At 38.0% G+C, this 12,676-nt stretch overlaps 1 protein-coding gene across 1 annotated transcript; it reads right to left on the reverse strand.

Annotated features, from left to right (window-relative positions):
- Window positions 1-211: 211 nt before the first annotated feature.
- LOC139728308 (aqualysin-1-like) lies at window positions 212-6,649 on the reverse strand. Its single transcript, XM_071639260.1, has 8 exons — window positions 6,542-6,649; window positions 5,358-5,480; window positions 4,838-4,961; window positions 4,099-4,208; window positions 3,307-3,445; window positions 2,244-2,428; window positions 1,653-1,824; window positions 212-318 (listed from the first exon to the last, which is right to left on the reverse strand). Exons 1-8 carry the CDS (start codon window positions 6,647-6,649, stop codon window positions 212-214), a joined length of 1,068 nt encoding a protein of 355 aa, XP_071495361.1.
- Between the last annotated feature and the right edge of the window lie 6,027 nt (window positions 6,650-12,676).

Genomic DNA, 12,676 nt, shown 5'->3' on the forward strand with positions numbered 1-12,676 from the left:
TGCCATGTCATCATCCCTGTTCATTGCGATTTGTTATAAATTTTGAAAACACTCCTAATCCTCATTCAAATCACTGCGAATTCTGAGACTCAGAACCCAGTATAACGAATTTATAGTTACCCATACGTAAAAGTCTGAAAATCATCCGGAGGTGTCATTTAATGTCATTTGATATCAAGTTTGGTGATATTTGGAGAAAAATAACCTACCTCTACACGTAGAGAAGTTTGTTGAGAGATCCTCCGTCATTAGAGATCTTGTTATTGGACGTGTTGGCGAGCATGGCAGAAGTGCTCTTGCCGTAGAGGGCGATAGCACCTGTATAAATGACAGGAGAAAGTGATTATTGACAATCATTTTTTTTTCTCTCAATTAGTTACGAAGAGAGAGATAGAGGCTGATAAAAGCGAGTGCAAATTATTCAACGTGTACTGTGGATGTATGTCATCAGTAAAAGTAGAAACATTGCCTATGATCATCAACAATTTGTTATAATGAGGAGAATGCACTTTTGAAACGTCTTACATTAGTTATGACATTGTTACTATAGAAAACTTGGTGACACGCTCACAATTTTCTGCAACTTTTTGTTTTTAAGAAGAATATACTGTACTAACATGAATACAATAACAACACAGAGATTTTGGTAAACTAGATAATTACAATTATTTTTGGTAAAATGATGCAATGCGTCTGTAAGTGTAATCATTACCGCTTTTCATGATGACTGGAAATGAGCACAAAGAATGTATATGACAAAGATCAGCTGATCGAATAGCGATAAGCGTCCAGATTATTGCCTATAGGATGACACTGGGCACCGTCGATGCACTGCATCAGGTATAATAGATTGCTTCAACTGTTTGAATAAATGAATTTACGAAACATTTAATATCAGTTAGATTTCAAAGACCGATATCTGAAGTCTTTATCCTAACATTGTGATGGCGAAGAAAGTGGACTTCTCCTGATTGCTCACTGATGACGTTTATACAGATGAATGAAAAAAACACTCACGCATACAAACATTTTAAGATGATATGCTGTCGAGATGAAAAACTTCTAATCTAGTGGCAAACATCAAAATGAAATTATAAAAAAGCATTGATCGTGGTAAATTTAGTCCCGTACAACGTTGTCACATTCCACAACTATTCTAGCAAGAAGTTATTTCTTTTTCACAGCTCTATTTTCACAATATACGTAAAAAAAGAAACAACAACTGGCAGCCTATACAGGACCACGCAGCACAGATATCCCACCAAAATGAAATACAAGTGTACTTGATTTCCGATGCGTTGATGTAGAGCACAATATCCTCTCGCAATTTCCATCAAAGTGCGAACTTTTACATTAATCATCACCACGACAACAGTAATTCCAATTTCCATATTTCATTTGAAATGAAATATATAATAATACTTGATATTACATTATATATTTTGTTTGGAATGAAATGTAATGATACTCGATATTACAGTATATTACACTGCACCTTCCCTAAAGGTAAGTGCAATGTAATATACTATCATAAAATCAAATAGTATAGTATCAAATCATTTTTTATTTACAATGAAATGTGAAAATTGAGGTTGGATATCTGTCAGCAGTTGACCCAAAGTAACATAGAAACCGAGATCCTAGCTATGTACCTGCGACGTGCGGGCAAGCCATGGAGGTTCCGCTGATAGTCTTGGTCGCCGAGTCACTGTTGTGCCACGTTGAGGTGATGTAGGTACCAGGAGCGAAGATGTCGAGGCAGGAGCCGTAGTTGGAGAAGGTGGAGCGGACATCGGAGCTGTCCGTGGCGCCGACGGTGATGGCCTGCAGCATGAGGGGAAAAAAAAAAGAAGAAAGAAAGAAAGAAAGAAAGAAAGAAAGAAAGAAAGAAAGGAACAATGTCATAAACATTTGAATTGACAATCACAGAAGTCTGCATGATGTTGTATTCACAAAGCCGGCCGTAAAATGGCATGGATACTCTACAGACATTGACAGATGCAACATCTTTCTGTCGATGTAATGAATATTATTCAACTGTTTGTTTAGCTTTGCAGAGCCAAATTCCAACATTATTGTTGCGGTACCGCAACTGGTTTCGAGTTATTCTCGTAAAGTTTGAATGTAAACTTAAATAATTTTAACATTGCGAAGCTTGGAATTTATATGTATCTCCCCGAACAGATACACTACGGAAGTATCTAATCTCAGCTAACTCCTTAAGGCATATAGTAAAGCCTCACCGTCGAGGTGCGAGCGGGGGAATAGTTGCACGCATCAGCGTCGTCGTTGCCAGCGGCAACGGCCGTCGGGATACCCGCTGAGATCATGCTCCTGACAGCCCTGTCAAGAGAGCTGGATGCGCCTCCTCCCAGAGACATGGACGCGATGGAATTGCCGTCAGCATTGGCTACGACGTAGTCGCATCCTGCGGTTTATACAAGATAAGAGGAGAGAACACGGGATTATAGAAAACTTGAGTCCCAACTTTATACCAACCAGATCCCGACACTGCGTTCACTTGTGATTCTTAGTGCCATCTACAACACTATTTCGAACACATACGTGGGAAAACCGTAAAATTTTCTAATGTTTTGAAGAGGCAAAAGAGTTAGGTTCATACACATAAGGAGAGACAATTATTTATGAATTTCTAAAAATCTCGTAAAGGGTTTAGGAATTGATTCATCCTTTCCAAAGATACGAGTGTTGGGATAGATTTGAGGTAAATATCTTGATGAACACAAAATGAGTGATACTCCTTAAATGCTGTGTAGGTTGTTATTCGTTAGAGCTGGGCCCTGTTTCATAAAGCTGTTCGTAAAGTTACGAACAACTTACGAGCGACTGGTGGTCAGTTCTGATGTGCTATACTTATCAGAATTTCCATAATTCTGCACAAAAACTGATCACCAGTCGCTCGTAAGTCGTTCGTAACTTTACGAACAGCTTTATGAAACACCCCCCAGTTGTCAGAGATTAAGACATCCCTGAAAGACAGTGCACATTAAAGCTTGCAAGAAAGTACTTGTGGTGGCGAGGCTCAAAAAAACAAACAAACTTTCGATTTAGATTTAGATATGGAACGAAAAGACAAACGATGAAACACATAAAGCCGAGAACTGTAAAGGCTTCGGCAGATTCCTTTTGAATTTCTTGCACATGTTTTGGGTTTCGTTGAAATCTTTCGACATACTTTTTTCTTCGCCCGATGTGCTCTGCTTGTCATCTGGACATTCTCAACAGATATTGATATAGTCCAGATTATTACGTTAAAATGATATCAAAAGAGGGGACGGTGTGTACCGCTGATGATGCCACTGGTACTGCCGCTGCCAAGGCAACCGAGTGTCTTGATACCCCTGATCTGAACTCCGGTGGCCACACCGTAGGAGTCTGATCCCACGGTACCAGCGCAGTGGGTGCCATGACCGTTGCAGTCTTCCTGCGGTGTGATTATCATCAAAGAGGAGAGGTGTGTCCATAAAATTTGGTGTAGCGGACTGTTATGATGTATTTCGAATGTAAATATTTTTGTTTCGTTGTAATTCTTTATCCATAACTCTGAAAGAGGAAATATCTCCATCTTTAACTTGTTGAAATATACCTAGGTCTTAAAATGTAATGTAAGAAATGCAACAAGTGTCATCTCTCGCCGCCAAATCCGCAAGGAGTTTGAAGAAAGATTTGTCCGTTGCCAGTATCACATATTGCTGTAGTGAACATAACATGTGTTTGCCAAAGAGGAATGCGCATTGCGATTAGCTATGGAGTAATGGCGAATTTATAAAGTCGATAGAAATTATACAAATTCCCTCCCAAGAAGGAAGTTTGAAATTGGAACGAATATTCAAATTTATTGACTCCATAGATCTCACTTTATTAGTATGTCATTTTAAGATAAACACCTTAATTCTATATTACTCATTAAACCCTTTGAATACTGGTAAGTATTGGCATGGAAAGTATCAGGAAAAGACATCAATGACTAAAAAAAAACCCAGAAAAAGACGAATCTCCGATTAAACTTCCTATTTCATTTTGCTGTTCTGTGTAGTTGTTCTGCACATTTATAGATAGACCAACTCGGAAACTTACGTTGACACCTCCGGCAAAGTTAGCCACCTGCTGAGCGCGGCCTGAAAATTCGTTGTGAGTATCGCGAACTCCGGTATCGATCACCCAGACAGTGTAGCCACTTCCGGTGCCTGTGGGGTCATTCAAAAATCAATGTCTTGGGTCAATTACTTCCCGTGTCAACATTTTGTTATATATACAGATCCTCATGACATGATCTAGGTAATTCATCAAGATTTTATTTTACTTTATTTATGACCTCGAAGTGTTCTCACTTCATTTCAGTGTTCCACGTCGTACAATCTTGGCTTTTTAGTGGAACACTCTTTTCCATCGTAATTCAATTCAATTCAATTCAGTTCAATTCAATTCAATTCAATTCAATTCATCGTAATGATTACTTCCTTTTTTTTGTTAAATGACAACGTGTCCATATTTTGTTTATGTATCATTCGTGCACATATCTTATATTGTGTTAAATGAAATACCCTAATCATCTGAATGAAAAGCAATTAAACTGGCACATGTACCGCTTTCAATCATGTGTTTGTTTGGTTTTTTTTTTTTGGAAATAAACTATTGAACTGAATTATTGTAGTGATGATGTTGTTTACATTTCAAGATCCGAAGTTTGCTTCGGGAGTCTATGATTAAGCTCCTTGTGTGAACTGGATCAGTCTCTTGCGTGTTTTGTTTCGATGAAAATGTTTGGTCTTTGTTTTGCTCCCACTTTGCAACCCTCACAAGTAGTCTCTCTTACCCCTCGGTCCATAGTAGTTGTTCAGAGGCAGATTCCTCTGGTCGATACGGTCCAGACCCCAGGTCACCTGAGTGCGGTAGACACCTTCCTGCTCCACGTACTCAACGGCGGCAAGGCTGCGGACCTGCACGGGTAGCGACATCAAACATGCGTTGGGAAACTTAACAAATTAATATACTATCAGTCAAAGTGCCGTGTTAATTCATGAAATGCCTCTGGCAAGCATACCTCTGACTCATTCATTGCTGACAATCTTACACCAGGTATTCTTGTATCACGAAATATCACAATATCAGAATATCACGAATCAGGCCCATTAACCCTCTGTGTTTGAGTGCACAAGACCTACACATGCAGGCATTCTTGTATATCACGTCTATATCATAAATCAGGCCAATTAATCATCTGTGTGTTTGAGTGCACAAAACCTCCACAGTGTTGTACATAGGTGCCTATATTGCCCAAAGTCCCTGTTACTGATAGGGTTAAGGGAGTGTTTTAGCATGTTTCTTCAACTTACGACTCGAAGAATCTTGTCAGACAGCTCCGCGGCGAATCCGTTCAGGACGTGACGGAACTTGTTTCCAACACGACCGCCAGAGAGACTGACGGTAGAGGCGATATCGTCGACGTCGTACTCGTCCTAAGAGATTCAGGAGGGAGAGGTCGAATACGTGATAGATAAGACGTGAAGAATTTTCCAGAGTACGATCGTGAAACAGTTGTACTGTAGTTTTACTGTAGTCCAGAAGGTGAAAGTAAGGTCTATGTTGTTCAATCTAAGTCAAAATCTTGAGATTAAATTCTCGAGATTAAAATGTCGCCTCCACAGATTTTGCCATGTCCAGCACGGCCGGGAAGGGGAAGGGTGTCAGCCACAAAATTCCAAAGCATGATTCGGAAGGTCATGTAAAACTATACGTACATCATTGCGAGAGGTTATGAATCTTGCAATCACAATATTATTGTAGTTTTTTTTTTTCGTGTGGCGCCGATCATTTTTGATGCATTTTTCATCGCCATTGTCCCTTCCACTTAACCACTTCAAGCAAACCTCAAGAGTGACATTGCACTCAAGTCATTCATGTGGCAAAAATATAACAGTAGTTCATCTTTAGGATAATTTTGTGATAGCTTCTTCTCTAAAAAGTCTTCAATGTGTGAACATATAGATTTTCGTCAGTTTCAAAGACTACACTAAAAAAAAAATGTCACAGGTTGATTTCAAGGAAAAAAAACCCCACACCAATATATCCATATAACAATACCAGAAACTACGTCTGGCGAGATAAAGTGTATCATCAAGAACATATATATACCTGCAAACCTTCCTTCACAAACTGACTGAAATTCATTATCACTGGTACAAATTATTTGTAACAGAATGATGCGATATTAACAGTTTATTCATGGAGTAAAGAAGAAGCAATCAAATTATTAGGAATGATGCATATCTTATTTACATGATGACCCAAGAAATACAGGTCTCGAGACATTTGAATCTCTTGTCTACAACGAGTAGGCCTAAGGTGTCGTGTTTGTTTACAGAATATGTCAGCATACAAGAAATAAATATTATGAGATTATTTCGTGCAATTATGTATCTTCAGGTATACAAATCTCTCTCTTTTTCCCCTATCCCTTTCTATATGTTTAGTACAATCAGAATTAATGAAAGAGAAAACTGCGCTCTGCAGCACTGACCTTGAGTTTGATGATGTACTTGCCCTGGATGGGTTCCGAGTGTTTGAGGAGCGGGGCCAACTCGGCTGTGGCAGCAGCCACAAGGAGGAGAGCGAGAAAAGCACGCATCTTGTCTGGTGACGAACCCCAAGGGAGAAAGACATCGATTTCACAGTAAAAATTAAACATATTCACAATGACAAGAAAGACATATCTTGCTTACAGATTGATTTCTTAAGAACCTGCTTATATTTGTTTGCTGGATTTGTGATGCTCCCAGCCGGTAGTGCTAAATGATTACTATTCGAATCACGAGAGGTTGTGGAAATTTTGGCTAGTGAACACGTGCTAGAAAAAGTATATGATTTACTTGCGAGACACGTTAAGTCGAAGGTTATACACGCTATATATGCGGTCTTGTGTATACATGATGCGTCTATTGGTAGCGTAAGAGGTTATCTATTACGGGCACCACTTCACAAGTGGTGGGCTGTCACACTTTTGACAACAAGGATTTTGTTATTTATTAGAGGCATTGAAAAGATCCAGGCGGCTTTTTGAAAGGGGAAGCCGCAGATCGGGCCAAAGTGAGAATACGTATGAGTACTCCGGGCTCCTCAGCGGGCTTTTCAAAGGACCGCTCAAAGGGCAGGTGAACGGCGGCGCCGCGGTTGGGCCGCAGATAATGTAATCTGTCAAGGCGCCTAAAACGGCTGCGATGCAGGCTATCCGTGAGGTTGGACCGTCCATTTATTTCCCCCTATTCCTTGGTCGGTAAAAAAACCAAAGCACATGCTACTCGACGACGAGCTTCCCCTAGCAATGGATACTCACCTGGGACTTGAAGTTCACAGCCGAAGTGTTCAGAAGACTCTAAGGAGACACAAGACGGGTTTGGATGTCTGAGCGAGAGAAGAAGGCAGCTTATATAGAAAATTTCGACCCTTCTAATTTTTGAGCTTCTCGTCTTTACCTCTGCCTTATCACTGAGCTGAATGTTTAAAGGAAAGATTAGTGAGCTTTTCAAAGATGATTATTATGATGAAACGGTACAAGGTAACATTATTGTCTCTTGTCAAAGGAAAGAAAAATTAAGTAAGAACAAGAATAACAAAGGAATACAGAATGTACACAAAACACGTCTGTGTTCAGAAATATAAAAAAAAATGTAGACAGGCAAATAATTATTGCGTAACATCGTCACTCCTAATCATAGTAAAATACGACACAGGTGAACGTGTTCACAAAGATGTACGACCTCAGTGGCGGATCGGGGGCGCAACCGGCGCCCCCTTTATTTTCCGTTAAAACAGAAGAAATAAAAAGAAAAAATGAAATGAAACCCGGAAGTGGCACCAGAAATATTAGTTGCGCCCCCTTTTACAGAATTCCTGGATCTGCCCCTGCGACCTTCATATGTATTCACTTATATATGAAACGTTAGATTCGGTCACTGGGCTTGATGGAACAGTCAGTCCTTTTGGGCAAGACTTCCACACCGTGGCAAATTATATACATCTTCATCAAATTTGTTGTGTTTGAATGAATTCAGAACAATATACAATAATTTTACCAACAATTTTTTTAATCAAGAAATTATGTTAGCTTTGTGATAACTTATAGCAATCGGGGTTGGAAGGAGCTTTGTTGTCGAGTACAGCGTGTTTGCAGTTTCTTTGTGTGTGTGTGTGTGTGTGTTTGTTTGTCTGTCTGTCTGTCTCCGTGTGTCTGTTTGTCTGTCTATGTGTACGTGTGAGGGAGAAAACTTTATGTAACATTTATCTGTTGTGGTTCATTATCATTCATCCGCGTCATCCACATAAATGTTCAATGATTTCATAGGGTTTTTATAATACCGCTATCTACTAATGATCTCCCAATTACAAAAACCCATGGAGCTACAACGTGTGTGTTATAGCTCCATGCAGAAACGTAGCGTTTGGATAATCACACACTCACATTTGTTTTCTAATCAACTTCATTTCTAGAATGGGAATTTAATGTGGATCGATGTGTTTATGCCTTCGACACGAAGTTCTGCCGGAGGCAATGTGTTTGTCTGTCCTTCCGTCCGTCTGTAATCCGTTGTGTGGATTACGTAACAACAGCAATTCGAGGCACACGCATGAAACTTGGCATTAAGTAAAAAAGAGAAGGTCATATATGCAAGCTGTGTCTAGTGCACGTCACGAGTCTGGCACCCACGAGTAACATTTATTCTCACGAGTTAGACAATCCACGAGTCATGCCGCCCACGAGCTCGACACGAGGCAAACAAGCCCCGTGAGTAGACCCGTGTGACCCAATTCTGTAATGTAATAGTTATGTAACCATTGAAATACACACCAAAAGCGAATTTTAATTAAGTAAGAAACGATATAAAACATATTTGAAAATTTGATTGATAATATTCTGAATGAAATTGATAATATCTAGCTGATTATTTTTATCTTTGAAATGAAAACATACCCAACAGTCAAGATAAAGGAAATCTATCGAATGCAAGACTTAAATAACAGAGAATAGAATATTTTAAAGATGAGTTATAAATGTCTATTAATGACACTGCCGAAACAAATAAGAAAATAACAATTATCGTTGATAGTGAAAATGTGCATTAGGTCTGATGTTGATGATAGAACGTTTAAGTATAGAGGCAGTAAAGACAAAAAAAATTAACAATTGCTTACGTGTTTTTACCTTTCCTGATAAAACTAGGAATGCGGTTATACCGACCGGTATGTCTCGGCCATAATGCATAGTTCTCCTTATAGGTCTATAGTACATCATGACAATGTGTGATGACAGTTTCACAAATTAGCAAAAAATAAATAAAATGACACGTTTGACACAATGTGTTGAATGTTCACTTTCCTTGAATTATATAGGTTTATTTGGATGAATGACCATATTTTCTAAGAGTGCAGGTACATGTATTTTGGGAATTGAGGATTTTTACTTTAGTTTATGCATTGAGTAATTTTCTAGGTATGGAGGAAAAAAGCGTAATTTCAGTAATAAACAGTAATATTTAAGCATTTTAACCCGGCATTTGACCCTTGAACTTTGACCCTATGACTCTAAAATTTCCAAGAGAATCACTGTCAGACAGAACATGTATAAATATACTAAGTTTCAGGACGATACCTTGAACCACTTCCGAGATATGGAGGAAGGAGTGATATTTAGCTCATTCACATGACCTTTGACCTTTTGCCCCCCTCCCCCCCCCCAAAAAAAAAAAGGTTAAAAAACAAACATAGAATCTCTACTGGGTAATACATGTATGCACTAAGTTTCAAGAAAAATCCTGCAGGCATTGTATAAATATGAGGGGGGGGGGAAGTGTTCTAGAAAAACTGCAAACAAGACACTTTCCGAGTTTCCGTACGTTTTATGATCCAAAACTTCGGAATTATATAGAAGAAAGATTGCTCTTTCAGAAAATGTGAAAAACTTAAAAATTGACTAGGTTGACTTATTTCACCTATTTCTAGTCCTCACGTAAAATCGGGTTGTGCGACTTTTTGTTCGTTTTGTGATGCACGGTCACAAATATGAGGGAAACGGGAAAATTTGTGGAGTTGACCTTGACCTTTGACCTCATTACCTAAACTCCCTCTAGAGGGTCTTTATTAGGTAATACATGTACACACTAAGTTTTAAAAAAAATACCTCCAGGCATTGCATAGATATAGATATGGGGGAAATAGTGAAATTTTGAGCATTTGACCTTGACCTTTGACCGTGAGCATGTGCACCCAAAATTTGACAGGCACAACTTACCCACTCATACATATACATGCCACGTTTCATAAGGATAACTCGAATGACTTTTTAGTTACGCTGTCTACAAAAAAAAAAAAAAAAAAAAGTTTACGGACGGACGGACAATCTACCGAAAACATAAAGTGTCTCCGGAGGCATGATAAAAACTTCATCAGTAACAACCATTCAAAAAAAAAAAAGGAACACTGATTTACCAAATTGTCGAGTATCAGTATTGAATATATTTTCTAGAATGTCAAAAATTTGTATTTATAGCAGATTAATAGAATCTTATATTAACATACTTATCAAGAATCAATTTGAATTTAGCCAAATCAATCCAACAGAAACAGCAATTGAATAAAAGAAATGGATCTATAGATGACAAAAGAATAAAGCGTTACCTGCTTTCATTAATTCAACTGTAGTGTTTAATATCATATCATATCAATTCAATTTGTTACAAAATGTGTTGTTACAGTATAAGAACTAGGCTCATTTAAATTAATCATAAACAAGTTATCTCACAAATCATTAACAACTATGAAACAATACAACGGTCTCTCCTTGGGCCTCCCTTTTTGAATATGTATTTAATGATTTATGGAATGAATGTTCAACTTGGTAGAAGTAATTGTATATTCTGAATGTTGATAAAGCTATCTACATTATTTGGAACAAAAACAATTGAAATTGACAGCAATTTGAATTTTAAGGAACAGAGGTAAGGAAATAAAACGTTTGAAATATCAAATTTTCAGGACTTTTTTTATGCGTAATTATCTTGGGACCCTCATGTCGATCACGTATGTTCAACCATATCTGAAAGTATTGGTGTTCTTTATCAGCTACAATCCCCCTCCCCCCTCCCCCCCCCCCCAAAAAAAAGTATTCTTTTGTTTCATCCCACATAAAGTTGGGGAGTACTGTTTGGGGCTGCACTGCATGGACAACCATTGCTCGCATTCATAAAATTTAGAAACGAAGTATTCTTTGGACGATCAATTCGTCATATCCAGCCCTCGGTAAACTTTTGTATTTCTTCAGATGCAAAATTCTACCCGTTCAAGAATTTCATAATCATTCTAAATTGAATTATTCCATTCGTGATTCTAAGATCGGGAAATGCCCCAAAATATTTATATGATATACTTCTCTCTCTCTCCCCCTCTCTCTCTCTCTCTCTCTTGATAATTATTGTATCATGCAAATATAAATATCTCAATAAACCGGACTTTTTACTTTTACAATTACCCTAATCTTTGGAAGACCCTTTTCCATCAATCCAGAGCAGCATGACTAATTTGATCTATCAAAAATGGCAGGGTGTATAATTATGTTTATATATTATAATCATAATTCTAATAAATATTCATATATACATACATGTTGAGATTTTTACGTATTGGCTCCACGAAGAAATGAAGAAACAAACTGGTAATGCATTTTTGGCCAATAGAGAATGAGTTTATTCGACTCAAATTTTCGGCGTCCTATGCCTTCTTCAGAAAAAAAAAAAAAAAAAAATATATATATATATATATGAATTTTTCTTCATCCTTTTTCTTTGTCAAGACTCCTGAAGAAGGCGTAGGACGCCAAAAATTCGAGTCGAATAAACTCATTTTTATCTATATATAAATATTTTGTACTTTATGACAGAGACCGTACTTCAAAATCTTCAAAAATGGCCTTATTCGGTCTTTGCGAACAAACTCTTCATATATATATATACAATGTATATATATATATATATATATATATATATATATATATATATATAGATGTAACGAGCTGAAAATAGGGGGCTTCCGAATAGGATGGGTATTATAAAGAAAATAATAAAAATTTAGAAGGTCAGGAAGAAGATAGGGCAAAGCACAGGGTGAAGGAATAAAGGGAATAAAAGGGAAGGGAATAAGGTTCAGACAGCGGGCTTAGGGCATGGTAGGACATTCTAGGGAATCAGACAAAGGGAATAAAGAAGAAGGACATTTGATAGACATCAGGTGATTTTTAAGGGAATAAAGAAATAGATAGGACCGGCAGGATGTTAGGAGTAGATGTTTGACGAGGAGTTGAGGTGTTTAACGAGAATATTGTGGTAGTGCGAGTTAAATTGGGAATCCTACTGGAGGAGTAAGTTAAAGGGCTCGTAGCGAAGCTAGGTTTTGTTTTATAAATATTAGGAGGAAGGGAGAGTGTCAGGTTGGGTTCGAAACGCAGGTAGGTTACGCAGGTGAGAGGAGAGGGTCAAGTTGGGGACAGGTAAGCGGATTGGTCGAAAGAGGGATGTCAATAATTCAGGTGTGGGAAATTAATTAAAATGATTGGATAATGGAATTGTAGGAGGGATTTAAGGGTTAGTTTAAAAGGGCATGCATTGTA

This window comes from Diadema antillarum, unplaced genomic scaffold (assembly GCF_040938485.1).
Source record: "Diadema antillarum isolate AM-2024a unplaced genomic scaffold, OU_Dant_1.0 scf00000019, whole genome shotgun sequence".
In the NCBI taxonomy this organism is placed as follows: Eukaryota; Metazoa; Echinodermata; class Echinoidea; order Diadematoida; family Diadematidae; genus Diadema; species Diadema antillarum.